The sequence below is a fragment of the Macrosteles quadrilineatus genome, unplaced genomic scaffold (assembly GCF_028750875.1).
Source record: "Macrosteles quadrilineatus isolate MER2022 unplaced genomic scaffold, UCM_ALF_1.0 Scaffold_3__2_contigs__length_128488019, whole genome shotgun sequence".
Taxonomy (NCBI): domain Eukaryota; kingdom Metazoa; phylum Arthropoda; class Insecta; order Hemiptera; family Cicadellidae; genus Macrosteles; species Macrosteles quadrilineatus.
In genome coordinates this window covers 67,682,493-67,707,862 of record NW_026542596.1, presented here as the reverse complement: position 1 = coordinate 67,707,862, position 25,370 = coordinate 67,682,493, and the positions used below count along the sequence as shown (strand labels likewise).

The 25,370-nt window shown below is 40.2% G+C and overlaps 3 protein-coding genes across 7 annotated transcripts in view; 1 reads left to right on the top strand and 2 right to left on the bottom strand.

Moving 5' to 3' along the window:
* The window catches only part of LOC128990533 (protein argonaute-2-like), a 49,083-nt gene that overhangs the window by 5,855 nt on the left and 17,858 nt on the right, over positions 1-25,370 (top strand). For 2 of the 4 annotated variants that reach the window (XM_054412933.1, XM_054412932.1), the window contains exons 2-7: positions 16,293-16,384; positions 21,576-21,710; positions 21,874-22,217; positions 22,405-22,473; positions 23,283-23,457; positions 24,067-24,289. In XM_054412933.1, coding sequence (XP_054268908.1) covers positions 16,294-16,384; positions 21,576-21,710; positions 21,874-22,217; positions 22,405-22,473; positions 23,283-23,457; positions 24,067-24,289 — 1,037 coding nt within the window. In that variant the 5' untranslated portion in view covers position 16,293. Of the gene's footprint in view, positions 1-16,292; positions 16,385-18,187; positions 18,304-21,575; positions 21,711-21,873; positions 22,218-22,404; positions 22,474-23,282; positions 23,458-24,066; positions 24,290-25,370 lie in introns of those variants that run through there. The other 2 variants (XM_054412935.1, XM_054412934.1) reach the window with 1 other exon arrangement.
* On the bottom strand, positions 14,424-14,982 carry LOC128990535 (uncharacterized). The gene has a single exon (XM_054412938.1). The coding sequence runs from the start codon at positions 14,980-14,982 to the stop codon at positions 14,797-14,799; it is 186 nt and encodes a 61-aa protein (XP_054268913.1). The 3' UTR covers positions 14,424-14,796.
* LOC128990534 (39S ribosomal protein L53, mitochondrial-like) lies at positions 15,022-18,008 on the bottom strand. Of its 2 annotated transcripts, XM_054412937.1 has the most exons (4): positions 17,838-18,008; positions 17,549-17,701; positions 15,843-15,955; positions 15,022-15,170 (listed from the first exon to the last, which is right to left on the bottom strand). In XM_054412937.1, the coding sequence occupies exons 2-4, from the start codon at positions 17,692-17,694 to the stop codon at positions 15,022-15,024; spliced, it is 408 nt and encodes a 135-aa protein (XP_054268912.1). In that variant the 5' UTR covers positions 17,695-17,701; positions 17,838-18,008. The 2 variants fall into 2 exon arrangements, with proteins under 2 accessions (XP_054268912.1, XP_054268911.1); XM_054412936.1 differs by having other exon boundaries at positions 17,549-18,008.

The window sequence follows — 25,370 nt, the reverse complement described above, 5'->3', positions numbered from 1 at the left end:
TATAATTTGTTTATTTGTTGTGTTTTTCTTTTAAATGCCTCCAACGGGACGAAAACAAAACATAGAGAGGAGGCGTAATCGTGATAACGATCACCGCAGCTACAGTACAGTGGCGCGTAATAGGTTTAACTCATCACAGTCAGCACCTGACCCTGGACAATCTCAACTATTAGGTTACAAATGCACCCTAACACTACCCCAAAACGACTTTTCGTTCTCAGTTGGCCCTCTATCAATGACCTGTGTTGCCTGTACAGCGAGGCATTTTGAGAAGGAGAAAACCGGCCGGAATGCTTTAGGTTTATTAATAACAAAGATAAACATGGTCTGAGTTACACACCGGTAATCTTTGAGTTGACTCTTTTAAACTCATTGTAAATATGACTGTTATTCGTTTTGAAATAACTCCTGTAATACTTTGCAATTGCTCGAATTCGAGCAACATGTACACTAGTAACTTATTAATTCACTAAATATAAGACAAATACAGCTAGAAAAGGAATCATTTGTACCTGATTCATGAATAAAATATGTCTAGCCTATGTCTATGTCTAAATTTTTTGAACTTAAATAAGTCGGTCCCGTTGCATACGGTTGGGTAGGGCCTAACGTGAAGCGTTTTAGTTGATTCCTCACACCATCCTAGACTAAGTGAACCTAGACTAAGTTAAGCAACACAATTTTTATCACAATTGCTATGAACAGTTGATATCAAATTAGCCTAATTTAAATTGGTCCGCCTTGCTGTTGGATTGAGTTAAGATGTTGTGTTGTGTGAGAAAAATCAGAACTGAATTGAGTTAATTAGTTTCCTTGAAAGTGAACTTGTAACAAATTAAGTGTCCTGTGTTTGCCGAATGAGCCGACAAATGGTTCGGCTTTTAAATTTCTGTTCATTATACAACTTACTGTTCTAAAAACTACAATTTACAAACTTACAATTTACACAATTAAGCATTAAGTGTGGGCATATTTTAACATCATCTTACATCATGACCAATCAAATGTAATATGTTACGGTAACCAAATTAATATGTCACTGCAGCGGTAACTTTTTCGTCTTAGCCCTTCATACCTAAGAGGGGAAACCAGGGGTTTGCTGAAAGGGAATCCCTGAAGACTCCACTTAACCCTTCCTTCCCTGTTTCATGTAACTTAATCATGATTTAATCTATTTAATTCATCTTCTCTCATGTCATGTTCTGACAAAATGCGGCTTTAGTTCATGTAATGTTGCTTCTATACATTAATTCTCCCCCGTGCGATGCCGGGTTAGAATAGCACCGCAGCCTTCTCGGGCTTGTCGTAAGAGGCGACTAAAAGGGAGACCGACGTTCTCACTGGGAGTCCCTGGGAGTGCCCCTGTTGTGTTTGCAGGGTTGATGTGTGCTCTGCACTGCCGATGGGTATTCTTAGTGGGTCGTGAGAAGCCAGCCACTTCGGTTCTTGGTCAGGGAGTGCGGTATGTATGGATGAAGGTTGGGCTCTGCATTGCGACGGGCGACCCCCGGCACATCAGGTATCCGGTGCTGGGCAAACGGAGGTCAGGCCCCGGGGAACTGGGGTAGGGGTTTTTGTCCCCGAGGGTATACCCGTTCCTGATTGATTCCGGGCCGCTCCTTGCCGCACGATGCGCTGGAATAAACACGATGGCTTTAAATAAAACCCCTCAAAACACATTTTTGATCAAGAGCTCAAATGAGCCAGGAAAGACGTTGGAAGTGGAGCGGAACGCTTTTGTCCGTAGCTCCAAGGTGCAGCGGTCGCCACCACCGAAAAACGTGAGGACATCTCCCCCACCTGCCACCTTCAAATGCACTAAGGAGTTCCCCCGTTTAGGAGCTCCTTCGGCAAGTGGAGCTGGGAACGGTGCGGAAAACGCCGGAGATGCAGGTGTCGAGCTGGTGTTGCCAGCAACTCTACCCCACTCTGCCAGTTCTGCTGTAGGGATGCCGGAGGAGCCATTCACAGCACCATTGGTGTCGGAAGGCTCTGAGATGGTGCTTCTGCGTCAGGAATATCTTGACGCAGAGAGTGACATTGAAACCCGGCTCCAAGACATGGAAGCTACGATCAAGGCTATGCTGGACACCTTCCGGACCCAGAAAGCCGTAAATCAAGTGGTCAAAAACGGCATGGCCAAACTGGAGGATGACCTTGGCTTCGTTTTTGCCTGCCGGGTGGTGAGTAAGGCAGCCATGGAGAAGATTGCCGAGAAGGTTGTGTCTCTGTCTGACAAAAGAACACTACCTTCTAAGAAACGTAAAAGGCCTTCCACATCGGACAGTCCTCAAAAAAGAGAAGAAGGCGTCCAGACCAAAAGGACCACGGTAAAAGCCAAGGGGACTCAGACTGACCTATTGTCTGCTGTGCCCAGATCCTTTTCGGACATTGCTGCAGCTCCTGTAAAGAACCAACAGCCACAGCTACCTACGACCCCCCTTCAGGGAAGTTCCCGAAAGGGGTCAGTCGTAGAGACACCTGGGGCTGCGTGGGAAAAACGCCGTTCCCGAAAGGAGAAGAGGCAGTTGAGGCGGGCGGAGGTCGCCTCTATAAAGAATGTGGATCTCCCATTCAAAATAATAAATCCCATGTTGTTCATAACATCTAGAATCTTACGCCCTCTCACATTAACTGTCTTATCTTTTGATCTTCTACCATCTTCAAGGTTTGTTGTTATATGCCCTATCTCTCCACCTGAATATCCCTGTTCTTCCCCAGTTCTCCCGTTTAAATCCCCTAACAGAACCCAATTATCCATTTCATTATTACTAATTAAATTAACTAATTCCTCAAAATCTCGCTCCCAGTGGTTATAACTTAAATATAATGGCAGGAAACAAATTGAATTTTGTGCATTAATGAAACTCGCCTTTACAATATTATAATTATGGACCTTATCAACTTCTAAACAATCAATAAATTTTGACTTTTTATTGATAGCAATGATTTCCCCTCCACTATATCTCCCCACCCTTCCTTCTCTCACTGCTAACTTGAAAAACAAACTAAAATTTGACAATTTATCCGAAACTATATTAATATCAGCTTCTGAAATAAAAGTTTCTAACATAAAAACTAAATCATAACTTCTTAAAAATTCTAAAAAATAATTATCATTGAGCTTGTTTTTAAGTCCACAAACATTATACACACAAGCCCTGAAAAGTCCCTGTGGAATACCTTTTCCCGTTGGATGATAGTCTTGACTCGGCTGGTCGTCCTGGGAAGGATTGGCGTCGCCCTCTCACGCCGCGTCTTGGAGTGAGGATGTCATGGACCCATCTGTGTGATGCGGACCCGTGGATGCTGCGCTTCCGGACGTCCCGTCTTCTACCACCTGCTTAGCTGCCTGTGCATAAGTCTGTGTTGGAGTAGGTGTCTGCGTTTGAGATGGTGCTTCCTTATCTTCTGTGTGTATTTCAGACTTCCGCTGTGCCAGTTTAGTGAGAAAGTCAGAGAAATCGTGACGAAACAGCTTTTGAAGGGCCATCCCTCCGTTTATTGGCCCGTTTCTCAAACACCCTTCTTCCCATGTGAATCGGTGTCCTTTCACATCGAGATGATCGTGGAATAAAGGCATCTTAAGCTTACCCGCCACTCTTTCAATTTCACTCCGCACTGCTACCAAATGGGATCGTCTGTCTCTAATTTCCCTCGGAAAATCCCGATGAATTATATATCCCGTTCCTCTTAACTTTGTAGTCTGGCCGAGAATGTAGGTTATATCCGTATCTTCTGGTATATGGGCAATGATTGACTTCCCGTCTCTACCCAGGGGATGGGATCTATTAACCCACACTTTGTCTATTCCTAACACATCCTTGCAGAAGTTTCTTACCACCTCCCTAAAGTCAGCATTTTTCCCATACCACGTCAAACCCTTAAAAATGAGGTTGTTTCTTCTTGATCGGGACTCAAGGTCAATTAACCTTTCACAGTTGTTTTTCTCCTGCTTCCTTAGGCTAACAACTTCTTCCCTTAAGATCTCATTTTCGGTGACTAATTCCTGTATTTTTACGTTAATGTTACATACATCATCCTTTGTGGCTAACCTTTGAAGCTTCTCATCCAACTTACTTTCTAACAATTTGCTCATACCTTCCATTAGTTGTGCTAGGCTCATCTCCCCTACTTTTTCGTCACCCATTGCTGAGTTAACCTCGTCGTCCGGACTGTCTGGTGAGATATGTAGTCGGTTGCGCTTACTTCTTGGTTTGGCTGGTGTGAAGTAGTCCCCAATTTTTGAATTTGGCATAAGGAACTTATAAACACAGTCACTGAAACTTCACTACCTCACGGTAACTCGCGTCACCAACTTGCGTTACACTGACGGACGCCTGTTCGCTCCGGACGGTGACGACCACGTTGTCACGGCGCGATCCCGTACTCGACTATTTCACCGTAACGGCAAGCCCTCTGATAACATAAAGTTACGAAATAGTGTCCTCGTAGTTAGCCCTAAGCCCTTATCAACACTCAGATAATCACCACTCGCTATTTACTTTGCTAAATGACTCTTAAATACGGAGCTGATATAAGACTCTACTAACTGCCACTACGTCAGTCAAACTCGATTATATAAAACAGTCAAATATTTATAAGACATTGTGTGTTATAAAGAAAAGGTCTTATTATGATAAAGTTATATTTGATTTAAGTAATATAAAATGTGACAGTAAATCTTTTTGGCGGTCCATAAACACATTAAAAAAGAAAGGTAGTAATGTTGTGGGAGAAATATCGCCTGAAAGATGGATAACACATTTTAGGAATTTATTGAATCCCCCAATCAGAGCAGGTGCGATCAGCTATGTGGAACCGCTTATAGATAACTGCCGATTAGATAGTGACTTCACTCTTGCTGAACTGAAGAATATTTTGAAAACATTAAAGTGTGATAAGGCCCCGGGGTCAGATAGAATTCCTTATGAATTTTTTAAAAATGCACCCGAAAATTTTTTGTTTATTTTATTAATAATCTACAACAAAATTTTAAAAAGTGAAATTGTTCCAAAATCTTTCAAAACCTCAATTATTTTCCCTCTACACAAAAAAGGAGACCTCGATTTAGTTGAAAACTACCGTGGATTATCTTTTATTGATATGGTGGCCAAAATTTTCACAAGTCTCATAAACAATAGAATACAAACGTGGGTTCAAGAAAATGAAATATTAACGGAATTCCAAGCGGGTTTTAGGAAAGGTTACTCTACCATTGATAACATTTTTAATCTTGCTTGTATGGTTAAGTTACGTCTATCACAAAAAGGGGGGAAACTTTATGCGTTTTTTGTTGACTTTAGTGCGGCTTTTGATACAATCGATCGAAAATCAATGTTTTTTAAACTGTCAAGTTTGGGATTATCGACGCGCATGCTGAATGTATTAAAAAACTACTACAACAACACCAGTTCGAGTGTGTGGTGTGAAGGAGGTGTAACTGACAGTTTCGAAACTAACACAGGTCTGAGGCAAGGCTGCAATCTCTCACCGACTTTATTCAGTTTATTTATCAATGACCTGCCGGAGGCGGTAGGAGGTGGATGCCATTTTGGTGGATCGAAAATAAATATGTTGCTTTACGCTGATGACATTATGCTTCTGTCTCCAACTAGTACCGGGCTGCAGCACATGATAAAAAATTTAGAAACCTACTGTGGGACATGGAATTTAACTGTAAATTTAAATAAATCAAAGATTATTGTTTTTAGAAATGGTGGGAAATTGAAGACGAGCGACAAATGGTGGTATATGGGTAAAATTATTGAGGTGGTAAATGAGTACAAATATTTAGGAATCACGTTCACAAGTTCCCTTTCATGGAGTAATGATTTCAAAGAAAAAGCCAGAATAGGTCAATTTGCTGTTAATTCAGTCTGGAGTGCTTTATTTAAAAACCCAAAAGTACCGCTATGTTCTAAAATGTGTTGTTTCGAAGCGGTAGTGCGAGCTACAATCTGCTACGGAGCTCAGGTGTGGGGATGTATAGAAAGCGATCAAATAGAATCTGTTCAAAAAATATTTCTCAAAAAATTATTCTCTTTACCTTTTAACACACCAAATTATGCATTATATTTGGAAACATGCTGTGAAAAGTTATACTTTTATACTTTGAATGTAAATCTAAATTATTTATTGAAATGTTTAACGTTACCAGCAGGGAGATTGCCCAAAATTTTAGCTAAACAAATTATTTCAAGGAATGTATTTTGGAGTAAAGAATGGAAGCTTCTGGGACAACAATTTAATATAAATATTAATTTTCAAAATGATGATTTAGCGGAGCTTAGCGAACAGTTGAGGTCGGTAGCGGAGGGGCTACGTTGTAGGTGGAGGGGGGAGTGTGTTGGTCGAGCGCGCACCTCCGTCCATCACAGCCAGTTACTCACGCTCGACCTTGAACTTGGAGATAAGAGTCCCCTCAAACTCAACAATACTCGTACCATTTCGTGGATTCTTAAAGCAAGATTAGAGCTTATCAACCTGAACTACAAGCCTTGGCTCAATCAAAATTATAGATGTTCTTTATGTAACCTAAATGAAAATGAAACAGTCTATCATTTTATTGCACTTTGTCCGATTTTAAAACACATAAGACATTTGTGGCTGGGAAAACTTTTTTTAAACGAAATAGAATATCATCAATTTATAAATGGGAGGAATTGGCGAGCTTTAGCTAGTTATCTAGAAAATGCTTGGAAGTATAGATGGGAGATAGTGACAGAATTTAACTTTTGAATCTAAATAATTGTATATGAAACTCGTCTACAGATAAGTTAGGATCAGTATGTTTTTGTTTTTTATCACTTATGTAATAATATATCGTTCTCTCTTATATCTTTTCTCTTATGTCTTTATTTCAGAAATATTAATAAATCTTTTTAGAGCTCAATAGGCCTACTATTCTAATCTTAAGTAATGGAACAACTCTATTGCCAACAAAACAGACGGTTATTAACCATTGTTTTTATGTGTCTGTGAAAAAAATGTATTTATGTTCTAAATTGTACAATAAAGCACATTTTCATTTCATTTCATTTCATTTCATTTCATATAAAGAATGTGGCAGTAAAGGCACAGCCGGCCGGCGTGGCCCAAACTGGGCCCGGCTCGGTCTCTGCTCCGAAAAAGTCCCGGCCAAAAAAGCCCAGGACGGAGGCAATCCTGGTCAAGCCCTGAGGGGGGAGATCTTTCGCCGAGGTCTTGGGTGCAATTAAGGCCAGGGCTAAGCCAGAGCAGACCGAAACGGTTGTACGGTCGATTAGACAAACCCGGGACGGGGACGTTCTCCTTGAACTGGGTAAGTCGAAAGACAAAGAAGCCTTTACTGCGGAACTGAAGGCAGCTGTTGAAGGCCAGGGCACCGTCCGTGCTCTTGAACCAAAGACATCAGTCGATCTTCGAGACATTGATTGTGTGTCGACGGAGGTTGATGTTGTTGAGGCCCTGAAGAAAGCTGTCCCCGAGCTTGGCGGGCAAACGGCTTTCCTTAAGGTGTGGCTCAAAAAACCGAACAGGAGTCAGCAGCGGATGGCGGTCGCCGAAATGGCAGACGCACATGCCACGAAGGTGCTGGGACTCCAGCATCTGAGAGTCGGCTGGGTCAACTGCAGGCTCAGACGGAGAGTGGAAGTGAAGAGGTGTTTTAAATGCCTCTGTTTCGGCCATTCCTCCCGAAACTGCAAGGGACCCGACCGAAGCAAGAACTGCCTTCGGTGCGGGGAGGTCGGTCACGTCCGTAAGGACTGCCAAGTCGAGTCCTGTTTCCTTTGCAAAGAAAATGGGCTCGCTGACAAACACTTGAAGCATATAGCTGGGTCTGGACAGTGTAGTGTATTCACTACACTTCAATCTGCACTACAGCAAGCGAAAGTCCTTTCACGAAGATAAGAATCCTTCAGTGCAATCTTGAGCGATCCAGGTCGGCTGACGCACTTCTATGTCAGCTTGCCCTAGAACACGATGTCGACGCGCTCTTAGTCAGCAAACAGTACCAGTACCGTGATAGGGACCCATCTTTTTGGTTCCCTGATAGTCTTGGTACTGCTGCATTCTGGGCGCGTAATGCAGCGAAAGTACAAGTACGGGGTCACGCGAAGGGCCAAGGTTTCGTTTGGGTTCGGTGCCGGGATGTCACTTTCTTTAGTGTCTACCTCACTCCCAACGAGGCCATCCGTGAATTTCGTGAGAAGATAGACCGCCTGGAAGAGAGTGTGCGCAATACCACAGGGCACGTCGTCGTGGGTGGGGATTTTAATGCTAGGGCTGTCGAGTGGGGAATGAACCTCACCAATTCCCGGGGCAAGTACATTCTGGACTTTGCTGCCAGAGCCGGACTCGTTGTCGTCAACGAGGGAAACACGCCAACCTTCCGGCGCCCTGGGATGCGGGGAACGATCCCAGACATAACCCTGGCATCTGAGTCCCTGTTACCAAGGATCAGAGCCTGGAGAGTCCTGGAGGATTACACGGGCAGTGACCACCAGTACATTATTTTTGATGTCCTGGATGGTCATCAGAGGCAAGTAGCCACGTTTCGTCAAGTGCCCGTACGATGGAATATTAAAAAATTGGACGTGGCAAAATTCAATGAAGCCATCTTACGAGGAACACCGGTGGTTCCCCCCGCAACTAGCGTGGCTCACGCAGAGGTGTTAGTTACATCCATGATGGGACTAATCGTCTCGGCTTGCGATGAGTCTATGCCTCGCAGGAGATCCCGGTGCAATAAGCGAGCTGTGTACTGGTGGACTGCCGAGATTGCGGAATTGCGTCGGTCAGCATTGAGAGCCAGAAGACTTGCTACCATGGCCAGAGAACCTGTAGACAGACGTCGTAAGTCAGATGCTTACAGAGTGGCTAGGAGGTTTCTTCGTCGAGCCATCAACCGGAGTAAACGCAGTTGCTGGGAGACATTAAGGGACGATATCGATTCCAATCCGTGGGGCTTGGGTTACAAACTTGTAACTAAGAAACTTGGCACCCGCTCTCCACCTTCCGTCATGGATGGGGCCACTATGGAGAGGATAGTCGAGTCCCTTTTCCCGGCTCACACGTTGCGCCCACAGCGGAATTTCAGAAGGGTGGATGACGTACCACTTTTCAGTCTTGGAGAGGTGGAGGCGGCCGTCCTATCCCTGAAGAACAATAAGGCTCCTGGACCCGATGGGGTACCCGGCGAAGTCCTCAAAAAGGTTTTGACTACTGACCCCTTGATCCTTCTGCGCATGTTTAACGCCTGCCTAGTCGAAGGAGTTTTCCCCTCGTGCTGGAAAACAGCTAGGCTTGTGCTTGTTGGGAAGGGGAAGGGAGACCCAGACCTGCCATCCTCTTACAGACCTCTGTGTATGTTGGATACGGCTGGCAAAGTCCTCGAGAAGTTGATCCGTTCCCGACTGAATTCAGCCGTGGTCGCTGCGGGGGACCTGTCCCCTCGCCAGTATGGATTCAGGGTGGGGCGATCTACGGTTGATGCTGTTGAAGAGGTAAAGCAAGCCGTGATGAGAGCTGAGGATTTTAACCACTACTCTCGAAGGGTTGTGCTGCTCGTAACTCTCGATGTGCGAAACGCATTTAATTCGGCGAGGTGGTGCGATATGCTGGATGCTCTGGAGAACACCTTCCACGTCCCGGCATACCTCATGCGTATCATAGAGGATTATCTCCGGTTCCGCCTCCTCATGTATGACACTACAGAGGGCCCACGGACGATGAGTGTCACTTCCGGTGCTGCCCAAGGTTCCATACTCGGCCTGGACCTCTGGAATGTCGCGTATGACAGCCTCCTGAGGTCTGAAATGCCTGAGGAAACTGTTTTGGTTGGGTACGCGGACGACGTTGCAGTTTTGATAGCTGCACGTAGCATTGAGCTGGCTCAGCTAAAGCTGAACCGAGTTATGTGTACTATAAACGCATGGATGACAGACCACGGTCTCTCGCTTGCTTTGAGCAAAACTGAGATCGTGATATTAACAAAAAAACGGATTGACACCATCGTGCCGTTGAGGGTAGGGGCCGTCGAAGTCCAGACCGTTCGTTCTGCCAAGTACCTTGGGATTATGGTGGACAGCAAGCTTAGCTGGCGGGATCAGATCTTCCGTACGGCGGACAAGGCCGCTAGGGTGGTCTCCTCTCTTAGCCGGTTGATGGCCAATGTCGGAGGGCCTCGGTCCAGCCGTAGAAGGTTGTTAATGTCTTCTGTACAGTCCGTACTCTTGTACGGTGCTGAGGTGTGGGCAGACGCTCTAAATAAGGAGGTATATAGGATGCGACTCGCCCGAGTGCAGCGTCAGGCAGCACTAAGAGTTGCATCCGCCTACCGAACTGTGTCCGAACCCGCCGTCCTGGTGGTTGCTGGAGTCATCCCCGTCAAACTTTTGGCGGCGGAGAGAAAAGCAATTTATCAGCGCCGTGGGGAGGACCAGGTACGAACAGAGGAACGCACCCGCACCTACCAGCTGTGGCAGGAGAGCTGGGAACAGGAGACTCGGGGACGCTGGACCAGGCGACTGATAAAGCAAGTCCAACCTTGGGTTAATCGGCGGTGCGGAGAGGTGGACTTCTTCCTCACCCAATTTCTGACGGGTCACAGATTTTTCAGGTCGTACCTGTTCAGGATGGGCAAAGCCGTGTCACCCGATTGCATATACTGCCCAGGCATTCCCGATGACGTGGAACATACCTTTTTCCACTGCCAGCGTTGGGAAAGGCCCCGCCTGGAGGCTCGACAGTTAGTAAGTAGGACTGCTGTCGGTGGACACGGTCATACCGATGATGACGGAGGGTGAGGACAATTGGACCTGTGTGTCACATTACATCCAGGGTATTCTCCGCGCCAAGAAGCTCGACCTTGACCGGGATGCGGTGTAGGTCATCAAGTATCCAAATGCCAAAAACGGTGAGAGCCCTGAGGGCTTAAGTAACATGTTTGCCTGACTTGAAGTAATGTACCAAACAATTCCAGGTCTGTGTCCAACAGAGTAGAGGGGGTTTTTTAGTGAGTAGTCTGTGATAGATTCAGGAGTCACACACTACAGGCTGGCTACCTGTGTGCGTAAAGGCATTTTCCCTCCTCTCCCTTAAAAAAAAAAAAAAAAATACGTTAATTCTTGAATTGAGATGCTGTATGTTTATGGTGAAATACCTTTAATGAATTTAGTTTGTTCATTTTGTTTTACTTCATTGTTGTAATAAGGAATAAGGAATTCAAATATATATATATCAAATAAATCCTATATACCGGGTAACTCAAAATCAAAAATTACTGACAAGAGGTCCCTTTTTGCTTTCCACATCACATTTTATGGTGATTTATGAAAAAGGGTGATTCTCTTTTACATAACAAACTGTTACGGTCCTTCCAAACTATTTGGTTTTTGTTGTCTTAGTTTTACTAGGGTCTTGTAAACATTATTTGGTTTCTAACCGTACACTGAGACAAGCGTAACGCCAGGAAGGGTGTGTGCCCCCCCTCACATTACAAAATTGTTAATTTTTGTAGCCCACCAACAATAAAAATCCAGATAAAAATACATTTCTTCTACTTTCCAATGTAGAATAATGGGACTTTCCAATGGTGTCCTGTGTGTCCAATTGTGTCCACCCCAAATCTACGGGTCACGTGGCACCTCTTGTAGAATGTGTTTACATCACAATGTAGATATAGACAGTGTCCAATTGCGAAGCCAAATTATAAACAGTACAACAACAGCTGATTTATTTGCACTGGCCGGTGGTCTCCTGTTTATTCGTACAGTTTGAGAGCTCTTACATTTAACTACATGTGCCACTAATCACACAGTTAATTTAATGTGTGTGCCAACCACTTCTAGCCCCATTATGCTGATGTAGGCCGTTCGGAAAAGCCGACCAGATTCGCATAAGTTGTCACAGTTGTACAAATGACATCTTGCCATGCGGCTTAACCTAAAAGTGTAAATGATCTCAACAGATTTTTAAAATTTACTTCGAAAGATTGGTCTAAAAATGACTGCCGCTTGGCTTCCTTCCATCTGGACTGCCAACCCATTGGTTATGAATCGGCAAGCGGCATTCCTGACGGCACAATTGATTCAGTGGCAGTGAACGGTTTTATTCTGTCAACGTGTAGTGTGAAAGCTCTCATGCTCTTCTTAACAATAGGCTACTTAAAAATAAAAATAACAGGCACTGTATCTTTTTAAACCGTAGGCCTACTGCAAAAACCGTATAGTGTGAAAGTAGTGTTGAGGTTACAGAAAAAGGTCTAGCTAACAATAAATAAAATATGAAACATTAGTGTAAAAGCTTTATCATCACTAATGGGGATATTAAATAATAGCTTGAAATCCACCAGGTGTTAGAAACAAGCAAACTTATACTACGGATCATTTGCTTCATACTGACAGTTCAGTTTATAATATATCTGAGAGACAAGCCAGCGGTTTCCATGTGTTGCGCTATGTGCCTGAGACAATTGCGCCCCTCTCCACCTACCTTGTAGGGGAATTTTTCTCTTCCTTGTGCCCCCAATAAACCCAAAACCTTTTGCGCCCCTGGGCAGGGACCTATTTATAAAAGCGGTGCCGAGAGAGAGAGAGAACTGATAGTTTAATAATTAATGTCTAGTAGGGATACCACTGTAAATAATCACAAACACATGATCTTATGAAGTTAAAAATTTATCTTAAGTTAGCCTAAATAAATTTTCAACCTGAACTGTATTTTTTGGAATGTTTTTACATTAGGGAACATGAGGATAGTTTATATAGGCTAATAGTTCTACTATAGCCTATTATAGTTGACATTTTAGTTTAAAATGATTATATCACTTAGAAAAGATTTGAAATTGGATTATGATATGTCCTAGAGAATATTGAGTGTGAATCAATTATTTTCTCTATAAATTATTTATTACCAAAGACTATCAGCTGACTTCAATGATAGGCACTTTTCTTTATAACATGCAGTTTTTCGTGTCCCTTCAAGGCAAGAAAAGTAGATGGAGGAATCAAAGAAATGGATTGCCTCAGGGTAGCGTCATAGCCCCAGCTCTTTATAACATTTACACTAACGACCAACCGTTGCCAAACGCTACACGTCAGTATATATATGTCGATGATATGGCGGTGGCGGCACAAGGTAGGAGTTTTGAAGAGGTGGAACAGAAGCTGACTATGACTCTAAATAAACTTTCCCAGTACTATGACGCAAATCACCTCAAGCCGAACCCTGCTAAGACCCAAGTTAGTGCCTTTCACCTAAACAATAGAGAAGCCGGTGAGTTGAATGTGAGGTGGCAGGGAGACCGTCTTCAGCATTGTCCTACACCCAAATATCTTGGTGTCATAATGGAAGGCACACTGACATTTAAGGCACATTTTATTGCGACAAGAGGTAAAGTCTCAGCGAGGAATAATATCATCAGGAACCTAATGTCCGCGGAACCTCAGCTTTAGCGCTCAGTGTGTCGGCTGCAGACAAACCCTCCCATACCAGCCAGGGAGGAACTGGCTCCTGGTGGAGGCCTTCATTACACGGTGTGGAAAACCCCAAATCGAATTAGGGTCGAGATACCAAAATACAAGACAAACATGCAGAAATGGGGTCTCTTACTAGACGAAGAACACATCTTGTGCGCGTGTGGTGCTGTTCAGGATCCTGGCCATCTGCTGATCAGTCAACGCCTAGACCAGTCTTGCACATTAGATGATCTTTTACATGCGAATGACAAAGCCATAGGCCTCGGGTACGATACAAGTGGCGAGCGGCACGTGAGCGCTGGTGGTGGCTACGATACAAGCGGCACATTTATAACGCTCATCTAGTTTCCCAAGTTTTATGAGTCAGTTTAGTATAAAATGGTAAACTATGCTTACCTGCAAGACGTATTGCAACTTTTTGCGTTTAAAGAAAAACTTAGTTTTTAGAAAAACCTTAACCCAAATTTTTTCTTATACTTTCCTGATGACTGGAGTGTTTTAAAACTTCCGTGCTGGTCATTCCAAAAAAATTCCCTGGACTGCACCTCACGTATCGACCCGTATCGCATGTTTGCTGCTGTTTCCCTGTCATTTTAGGCCAAACTGAAGCATGACTCACCTGAGCGGCGAGCGGCGTTTTTGCGAAAATCGGTTTTGACTTGGAACCCTGAGCGGCGACGCCCGCCGCTCAGACGTATCGTGGCCACCCTCAGCAAATTTACACGCAACTAAAAAAGACCCGATGTCAGAGCGGCGCCGCTCGCCGCTCGTATCGTACCCGGGGCCATATCGGTAGCTAAGTTTTGGAAAAGCGAAGTCTGATTTCCGGACACGGAAAGTAAGTAATTATTTTCTGAATATTTTGATAAGCCATTTAGACTCGTGTTTAGTAACTTGAGTTGGTTGCTACGTATTGAAAGTAGAGTTGCCTTTGTGGGGGTGTGGTGAAATAAAACAAAATTTTAATTCACTAACTTTGCACTATATTAGCATAACGCCAACCTTACACAAAATGCATTGTTTGGAAAAGAGGTAAACATCGCATGATTTATATTGTTCTAGTACACATTACATTCCGCAACAAGATAATTTAACATTCATACCATAGGATATATGTTAAAATTCCATTTTTCACTATTTGTAATGTAACCAATAATAAAAAAGTCTTAACTCTAAGATTCAATCCTTCTTTAATTCACATTTAAAAAAGTTTTTTTTAAGAAACACAAAACAATGCACACATTTAAGTGTAGTGATAATAAACACACTTAAGCTGTACTAGTCTACTTTTTAAGCAACTTTTTGGGAGGAAGTAAATTGAAATTGTTCAAAACTACCATTCAACTGGTTTTATGGTTATAAATCTAGACATAATAAAGACAACTACAATGGTAGTCGCCACAAAACACCCGACAAACATGTACCATGTCTCTTCGTCAAACAAGTCAGTGAACGCGGGAATCTGGTTGTAAAGTTCATCAATGAGTTTAACATTATACTGTTTGTTGCTCTTTGGCATGTTGTCTTGTATCACCTACGCAGCAGCTATAGACTCAGCTTATCGCTTCTTTGCCTTCTCAGACTTTGTTTTAAGGATAGTTGTCGGAACCTCTTTCGGCAACAGAGTTGTTATGTGTTTGTTGTAGAGTCTGAACATTTCCAATGTTGATAAATGCTTGGCTTTGAACAGCACTGAGGAACCATTTTCTGTAAAAAAAAAAACAAAAACAGTGTTAGTTAGTTTCAATGGTTATAACAAACTGTCTTTTAGAGTTAAATTTGTGCTGTTTCTTTGGTGGTGACCCTAAAGACAGTTCTTATTCACAGAGGTTCAAAACAACAGTAAAATCAAATTGGTAGGCTATAACCTGATCATATAATCCATCTGTTTAGCTACCTTTGTTCAACTATCAAAGTTTAGCATCACAAAAAACTATAAAATTTACTTTATTGAGAATATCTAATCTCCCCAATCTTAAGGTTCCATTTTAAAGAATAAGGTATTCACAGTGACCAAGTTCCAGTTTTGTTCTTTCCTAAAACATTAACACACAATGATTGTGATGGTAAGGATTCCAGATTATTGCAACTTGGTTGAGCTATTTTGATCATGGGATATTGAGCTCTAGGTTCTGGACCTTCCAGCCTATTTATTTTCACCCTTTTAGTACGGACAATTTGAAAATTAAACGACATTTAATTCAAGTATAGGCACAACTTAATTTTTAGACCTAGCCATCTCATGATGTAGGTATGTAACGATAAATAGTAGGGTTTCGGATAGATGAAAAGTGAAACACACTAACTGTTATAATGTGGGAATAACCTAAAGCAAATTTAGTTGACCTAGTGTATAATAGAAAACTAAGATAGGCCTACCTAAGTTGAATGCTATGGAGGGATCTCCTCTGTCACATAAGACGTTTGATTTCACCACACAATTGGGATTTGTCTTGATAACTTTCTTGGATTGAAGGTAGTACATAAATTCTCTGGAAATGCAAAAAGTATCAGTATGTAGGCTACTCTATGAAGTGATATAAATACATTTAAGATCAAGCTATGGCCCCAGTTAGCTGCCCAAAATTTGTCTTGATAAATCAAATCTCAGATGATGTTGAATAATTCATGTTTATCTCAAAACTCAAGTCCAAATATTGCAGCTTGTTAAAAGTATTAAATAAATAAAGGTCTACATGTTGATACATTGTGGAATCTTGATGAACTAGACGTTTTGAACATATTTCCAACAACCATGCTATAATTACCAGATTTAAATACCGTAGGCCTACCCTACAATTAGTTACAGTTGCTAATTTATTTTTTCAGGATGGCTCTACCTTGCCCTGCAGATGTGCAGATTTACCATACTGAGCTACCCACAGCTATTTCCAACAATTATGGCTGTGGTAGCTGTACAGGTAAGGTTTTCACCTGTAAAGGTTACTTAGTACTTAATTTGATTGATGTTTCAAGTTATACAAGAAGTAAAAAGATAGCGTAATAAGCATCTGGTTAATAGTAAGCGTCTGGTTAGTAGCAGGGATGTAGACCTAATAGCTCAGTATTAATGAGCTTACTGAGTCAGTAAGCAGAATGGATAGGCCCCTACAGTTTCGTAGAGAATCTGCAATGTATAATCAAATGAAATTTTTATTCTCTATAAACTTATTCATTAAAATAATTTATTCTACTTAAATATTTAACATAAATATTATTTTCTCTTACGTGGCTTTTCAAGGAGCCCTACTCTTTAACAGTCACAGTGACATTCAGGTTAGATTTTTAGTCTATTTTATGATAATGGCAAACAAGGTAAGTACAGTTAAGTTAGACATAAGCCAGACATCCTCTCATTCTCATTGAAAATTGGGAGCAGCAGCTTGCTTTTTTGAAATTGTCTTGTCGTTTAAATAAGTATTTATTCCAAAAGATAAAAAACAACATGGGCGTAACATCAATAAACAACCTGACTCGCCTATAACCCTCCAAGTATCTCTAGTTTTGGTCTTAATTTTCGCCCATTTATTGCGCAATCGCAGGGTTTTATTAAAATGTATCTTAGAAACTTAAAAACAATGTAAAGTATACTGTAAAAACAATGTAAAGTATACTGTTTTATAATATATTATTTTGTTTGGAAAATTATGTCTAACCCACCTTCAAAGGACTCAACTTAGCCTGGCTAAGCTTAATTAAGTTTCGTTACATAGGCCCTACCGTAGGTTTTGTTTGTTTAGAACAGTTTGTTTCATTTTTAAATCAAAACATTAAATTTATGATCAGCTGGTAACACTAAACCATTCTAGGAGCCAAAGCAAGAGTAAGTAGTAGGCCTAGCACTGTTCTGTATCCCTCCGCTCCTTGTAGGAATGGTTTAGGAAGGTCTAAAAAAAGTCCAAAATGTTCAGAAGCAAACTAACCTACCTGGAATAGCCTAATGGAAATCACATTTCTGGCCAGGCACAATTAAAATATATTGATTTTATTTAGACCAGCTTCCCTACATCACTAATTTAATTTTAGGATTTAGGCCCTTCCTAAGGTAACAACCCATCACCTTCATAATGAAATAAACCCCTTACCTTGTGTGCTTGGACTCTTCAACAAAGGGGTCAAACTGAAAGACAATACGTTTAACAGGTTTTAAGGAAAGTTTTCTTGTTTCTTTTGCAATGGCACTTGTAATACCTCCAGAACGACAAATACTTCCAGAGAAACGGACAGCCATACTTGACCTAGGAATTTCACACAAGTGTTTGAGTATTAATTGCCTAGGCCTATTACTAGCCTAGCCTATGTGACTTAAATAATACAGAAAGGTAAAAATAGAATCAGGTTGAACTTAACTTTATCAATGTAAAACAAAAGCACCTGTTAGGTTGAAGAAATATCCCCGATCTAGGCCTAGTTTATTAGGGTACAGAAAAATTAACACAATGAACGAATAGCGGAGTGAAAATAACCACTAAACAAACACATGTTTAGAATAGTAATTTGTCGTCTTTTCTGATCTTTGAGCTACGGAGCAGTGAGTGGAGTGGAGATCTGTTTGGTGTTTCTATCCGAGAAACAGACTTGAAACCTAACAAAATGAAAACCTCGTCGTATAATCAATACTTTCTATTTAAAAGAGGTTAAAACAGCCATGAATTTCGTTTTGTGTGTTGGTAGTGCGTTTGGGGCTTACGTCACTCGAGTCCGCCACTCGCCATATTGTCAAATTGTTCGTGACTGCGGGGTCGCTCGTTGAGCGCCTTGTGTTAACAAAATTTTATAATTAGTGATCGTACAAGTAGTTTTTTACCTCAAGAAATAACTATGTATCCTGTGTCTCAACGTATGTATACAATAATATATTATTATATACGTTCGTTAGCACGATATACTGCGATTTGTGCTACCATCTCTGAAACTTGGACTATCAGAACGTTAGGTCCATAAATCATTCTGAATCGAAAATATTTTATTTTGTTGACCACCCAAATTTTTTTGGTGAATTTTTTATTTTTATAACTTTGGTCTAGTAACGTTATTTGAAGAATTTATCTTACACCAACTTTTAGGCTAGATTGGCTGGTATAAGGCTTAAGATGACCCAGAATTGGGTTGAATGACCTTAGAGAAATTGTTTGTGCTTCATGGACTTTATTTTCAGTCCAACAACTCCTCAATGCCCTATGAGTCATACAATTTAAAGTAAACTCTAATTTATGTAATATTAACCACTTTTTTCAATTTAAGCTCTAAAACACTAAAACAGTCAAAGCTGAGATAAGTTAGGCTAGGCTATGGTCAGAATCTTTGAGTTGGTAATCTTCCCGCCACATTCTACTCACAGTATATAGCTAGGGTACAGTCTGCTTTAAACCACCATTTAAATTTGCTAAAAAACCTATAAGATCTTAACTTTAACACATTGCGTGCGGGTCAGTCGCCGGCGACTGGTTCCTTATCATTGAGATAAGTGCAATTTTCAAGAGTAAACATGACGGCCGCATTGAAAGAGTTAAAAGATAAAATTAGGCTGAGGGTAAAGTATATTTAAGTTACGTTCAAGGCCAAGCCTAGGCCTAATTCATACCTAAGTTTAGAACAAAGCTAACCTGCTAATTCCAGATAGAAAAATAAATAAATAAGATAACTTATAGGCTACTGTAGTCTTGTGTTTAATTTAGGCCTTTAAAGAGAGGAACCCAAATTTTCTCTTAAATCTCCATTATTGTTTTAAAATCAAGATAACTTAGTCGATGGATTTTAACTTATGCTTACTTACAGTAACTATCCTGGTGTCAGTAAGTTAATTTTTTAGGTAGGCTACTGTCCAACTTCGGTATAACGAATCTGAAGGGACCGAACTGAATATTTGTTAAATTTATATCAAGGATTTCATTAAACAAGGATCGTTATAACGAGGTTAGGATTGCAGGAATTTTGCTAAGTCGAGGTTCAGAAACAAGATCTCGATCATTAGTCCTCGCTGAATGAAATAGTTGTGACGCGCATGGCAGAAAGATGTAGAGATGTGAAAAACTGTGCAGTCGAATGTTGCACAAGTATTGACGTCATCTTAACATTTTATAAGTTATTCGTCAAGAAATTGTGATTTTTTTCCAACAATATGGTGGGGTGAGTTCGTTATATCGAGGGAAAGACGCAGACAATTCGATGAGTAGAGGTTAAATTTGCTTTGTATAGGTTCTGGCAACGATAAATTTGTTAATTGAGGTGTCTTATTTTAGCTGGGATCATCAAAAATTGGTTAAATCAAGGTTGTTGATATGGGTTGTTTGTTATGTAGGCTAGAGGTTTTGAAAAATATAGATTGAGTGTTATGGAGTGTAAGGGGATTAAAAAAATTTGTATATCAAGGTGCGTTATATCAAGGTTAGACTGTACTTTCCTGTTAAAAGGAACATTCATTATTATCGATGATCTCTTTTCGATATATCGATGTTTTATTCTATAGGCCTATTTTGATATTAACGAATTTAACTTATCAGCTGACAACTACGATTATTAGGCCTAATAAATGTTGTTCAGTGTCAACAAACAATAAAAAAATACAAGGCTATATTGAAATGAAACTGTTTTTCACTAACCTAACTAACCAAACTTGCTGTAACATTTCAAATTTCCGTTTGATAGCCTATTCTCCATATGCCTTGTCTGTTATCAAACAGAATTTTAAAACGGTAGCTTAGCCTACAGCGAGTTTGGCTAGTGATGTTAGGTTCTAAGCTTAGAATAGTTTAATTTCTTAATTCAATATAGGCTATTATTTTTGCCTAAACAAGATTAGTTCTTAACCCTATTCTCTAATACGAGCTATAACTCAATAACTTGGTTATTGAACAAAGTATAACTCAGACATATTTACTACGTCTGTTGTCTGTCTGTAATTTAAATGCGTTTGAAGATATTAAAACAGATGGAATATGGATTGTAAAGGAAAACAAAAATATCAATATATATTGAAAAGAAATTATTGATAATAATGAATGTTCCCCTTAACAGGAAAGTACCTACCTGTAGTAAAAAATTTACTGCGAACACTTCAAACCAAAACGTTAACCCTTTGAGTGCTGTTGCGCCTCGCTGCGAGACGCACCATTGTCGTAGCTCGAGTGCGTAGCAAGACGGTCTAGATTGCGTGAGAAATGCCAGTGTCTTGGAGCGAGAAAATCACTTCATTAATTTCAAATAAGGCTGCCCTTCAAATCGTACCAAATGTGACAGAAGGAAGTTGGTGTCAACTATTTTTCTCTTTTCCTGTACAGTGGAGCTGAGAAATCTGGTCAACCAATCAAAAACCATTAAGCAATAGTAGACTGCTTTACACAGTCAAATGTATATAGGCATGGCTAAAAATAGGCCTACTGTACAGTAAAATATAAAAATGATTTAGGCCTAGTTTTGTCCGTATCAAAACAAGTTTTAGAGCATGATTTTTTTGAGACCTCTTTATAGTAAATGTTACATATTTTTGGGGACGTATAAAATAAATACATTATTTGTTATACATTATTTCTCTTTAGTTTTAAATGCTCTGTATAATTAATGTAAAATTGATTGTCAATGAATAGTAGCCTAATTTTAAATTAGCCTAAGTTTGTGTTATTTTAACTGAAACATTTAAAATGAGAATAAATTGCACCATATTTATGCTTTGTCCATAAATATATTTTATTTTAACTCATGAAACTGTCCTACAGACATTTATTTTTTAACTGCACAGTCTATAAAGTAGGCCTATTATAATACGTGTCTTTCTACGGTCTAAGGGTATTTTATTAGCATAAACATTTCTAATAGGCCTAGATGTCTCAATCAGATATTTATTGTAAGCTTTATTATATTGTAAGATCTATGTTATTACTGACAATCACTTATCTATTTTTACTTTGTTTAGTTTGAATTTGCAAGCAAATTACATAGGTCATTTAGCCTCTGACTTATAGTGAATCTAGGTTAAGTGCAAAACTGTATCTATAATAGAGAAACTGTTGAAAGAAAGCTACGAGATGGTTGGTCCTAATGTAGTATATTATGTAGCTTTTAAGTTATGTATATTTCTAGAAGTTTTTGTCTATGTAAGAATGTTTATTTTAGCTCCGCCACCTGGGCCTGCAGGGGCACCGCCGGGGCCAGTAGCTCCACCTGGAGCGGTAGCCGTTCCTCCTGGTGCAATGGGTCTGCTTCCCCCCTCTCAACCGCATCAACCTCCGCAGCCACCAGATTTGCCAAGTGAGTGCTGCCTGCACAATACAAGTGTTTATTTTGTCTTTAAAACTAAGTACTCAGTTCTTTCATAGTTTAATCATACCAACTTTGTTTCAAGTTATTTATTTTTTCTTCAGTCATACCTTGAATATGAATACTCAATATTAATCCTGCAATACCTTTTCAGTGTTCAACTGCCCACGGCGACCTAACCTGGGCCGAGAGGGAAGGCCTATTGTTCTTCGAGCTAATCATTTCCAAATTTCTATGCCACGTGGATTTGTACATCACTACGACATAAACATTCAACCTGACAAGTGTCCTAGGAAAGTAAATCGAGAAATTATTGAAACAATGGTTCACGCTTATAGCAAAATTTTCGGTAACCTTAAACCTGTGTTTGATGGGAGGAACAACCTCTACACCAGAGATCCGCTGCCAATCGGAAACGACAGAATGGAACTTGAGGTGACCCTGCCTGGGGAAGGGAAGGACAGAGTGTTCCGTGTAGCCATCAAGTGGGTGGCTCAGGTAAGGGTGACCTTTAAATACTGTTTATGTTTACCGTAGTTAGTTCTTGTTTAATTTTGTATTGTTAAACCACTTAACAGCAAGAATGCACTAACCACTTTGAATTTTGTTTTAGTACTTATTACAACGTGAAAATTAATTCTAGACCTAAAAGTATATCTAATTTACCCTGTATTTTCATCCACAGGTATCGCTCTTTGCACTGGAAGAGGCTCTAGAGGGACGTACCCGACAAATACCATTTGATGCCATTTTGGTAAGTTTTATTGTCTGGTAGCAGTTTCAACTCCTTAAATTTTAAATATGTCTATGTTTCTTTGTTATGTTATTTCTACATTTTCCGGACTAAAGATCCGATTTCACCAACATAACCAGTAGCTCCACCTGGAGCTGTAGCCGTTCCTACTGGAGATTGTATACAACACCAAATAAACAGGCCCTGTGTTTTTTGTAAGATGACATATATCTTACATGGATGCATCAAAGTCATCCATTGTTTGTTTTAGGTGTTTATTAAATTAAGTCCTTTGTCTCAGACAATTGATTGGGCCTATCTCTTACATTTTTTTAAGAGGTTGGTAGCCTCTTTTAACCTTACATTTGCCCATACACATAGACTACAGATCTGTGTGTGGAGCGTATCCAGCAAAGCAAGGGGTGAGCCGGTACAGTTTGAAGGTGAACTGTACTGATAAAATGTTTGGGGCAGTGACCAGGATCCGAACCCACGACATCGCTGCCTTGGGCCTGAAGTCTGTGTCGCTACCAACTGAGCCATCAACTCACCTATTGCTTCAAAACTAACATCCATAATGGCCGTTGAAATCCCAGTCTACGGTGCTTTCTTGTGGCAAATTGCTCTGTGATCACATTTAACAACTGTCATACAAATTTTCACTAGAAAACATAGTGCTCCAGCAAATAATTTCTAGAATTATCGTTGGTTGTAGTATCAAATGCAGCTCAATTGACATATATCTTTTGTTAACATATGTTTATTGATGAAGTTTACATTCCCAAAATATTACTCCACAATTGTCAAATGCTAATAAATGCCAATTGCAGGCGCTAGACGTGGTAATGCGTCACCTCCCTTCGATGACCTACACGCCAGTCGGACGCTCGTTCTTCTCCTCTCCCGATGGCTACTATCACCCCCTAGGTGGTGGCAGGGAGGTGTGGTTTGGATTCCATCAGTCTGTGCGACCCAGCCAATGGAAGATGATGCTCAATATCGATGGTATGTGTTCTAATGTCTCTTTTATACCTCTAAAACGTTACACTTTATTGTGCATAGTTAGACCTACTCTTGCTTATTGTAAGTTTAGTGCTTTATGATAAAAAAATGCCTTTCTTCTCAATGTCGACCATAAAAAGTTTAAATTGGTAGCCTAGTTTGCATCACTGGTACAAAAAGACCACCATCAAGTCTCAAAAACCTCAAACAAACAAACTCAAACAACCCAACGTTCCATTTAATTAATTTTCATGTCAAAAATACTTACCAGAGCACACAATAGCCTAAACTTACATCTGGAATTACAGTGAACAGCATCTAGTTCTAAATCAAAATTAGTCTTCATCAATCATAGCATTAATTGGTTTGCTAACAAATCTGTCATAATATTCAAGTTGCTGTAGAATTAGTAAACTGACTTACCTTGACTCTCGAAATAAGTTTGTGGAGCTGTTAATCAATTTCTGTTGGTAATCTGAAAAGGACCGCTTTAATCTTAAGAAATGTCTTAGTTACTATCTGGCATTTTGTAGTTTTTATGGTTTGTCGCACTCAAAGGAAAAATAATCAATTAGGCCTATATCTAACATGCACAATGTTTGTTGATTACAGTGTCGGCAACCGCTTTCTACAAGGCACAGCCAGTGATAGAGTTCATGTGTGAAGTGCTGGACATCAGAGACATCAATGAGCAGCGCAAACCCCTGACAGACTCACAGAGGGTCAAGTTCACCAAGGAGATCAAGGGGCTCAAGATAGAGATCACCCACTGTGGTCAGATGCGCAGGAAATACAGAGTGTGCAACGTCACTCGGCGACCTGCGCAGATGCAATCGTGAGTAACAAACAATCTATGTGGTTAATGGATACACTATGGGAAAATTTTTTAACATAGCTGTATCCAAAATAAAATAAGGCTTAGGCCTATGTTCAAGCTTAATAAATGTTGTTAACCTTAAATGTTAAATTTGTTATCTTGGTTCATTATCACTGAATAGGCCTATCAAAATAAAACGATGACAACATTACTTGTTTAATACAATTATTAAATGGTTAATAATAAATTGCAATAAGAATGAACTCCAATTTTTTGGCTCCACTCGCCTCGCGGGCCTCTCTGCTCGCTGGTTTTCGCTTGCCGTTTCCCGCGAACCGGGGTCCTCGGCTCCTGGGCCCCCCTGTATTGCGCCCTCTGTTAACGCCACTGCCGTACTGTAAACTTAAATAATTATTCACGCCTCTGTTTTTTACCCCACAAATTTTATTTTACTTTTATATTAATTTTAGGTCTGAAATATTAAATAAGATATATAAAAAAACAGAACAAATTTCTCATTTACAGCACCATTTTAAACACAAATTAGGGCTGGTTGACCTTTGGGAAACATATGAATTTTTATCCTTTAATATATTTAATATATATTTAATGTATTAATATATAAAATTATATTTAATGCTGCTTGTCCTAAATATTTTTTAATGATAACTGTGATAATGACTGATTAACATTTTCATTTCTCTTGTGCTTTACTTATGAATATTTGGTGGACAATCTCAGCTAAAACTTTATCCAGCCTTTTGGTTGGTGATTTTTTCAAATAAAAATAATTAATTAGGTATTGATATATAATATAGGTATAATTTTAAAATTTATATATAGAATTCTTCGGTTATGTATTTATAATATACACTATTCTATTTGATAGACTATTGAGTATTCTAGTACTATTTGGTTTTTAATATAAATTATATCAGCAAAAAGTTCAATTTTTATATATAATTAAGTCCTACTTTTCCTACTTTTTTGGAGCCAAAATCCACTTGGGGGCCTGCTATTCAAAGATGCATTGAATTTGCAATGACGCTACCTCGTCAGGAGGGCGCCCGCTAGAAGTCAACCTATGTTTACTTTAAGA

Bases quoted from the DNA above. Each gene is read 5' to 3' on its own strand.
- LOC128990534 (XM_054412936.1), bottom strand. From the start codon at position 17,694: ATGGCTGTCCGTTTCTCTGGAAGTATTTGTCGTTCTGGAGGTATTACA. The intron at 15,956-17,548 runs GTAAGGGGTTTA...TTGCATTTCCAG, and splicing joins GAAGAGTCCAAGCACACAAG to AGAATTTATGTACTACCTTC. The intron at 15,171-15,842 runs GTAGGCCTATCT...TTTTTTTTACAG, and splicing joins CTCCATAGCATTCAACTTAG to AAAATGGTTCCTCAGTGCTG.
- LOC128990535 (XM_054412938.1), bottom strand. From the start codon at position 14,982: ATGCCAAAGAGCAACAAACAGTATAATGTTAAACTCATTGATGAACTT.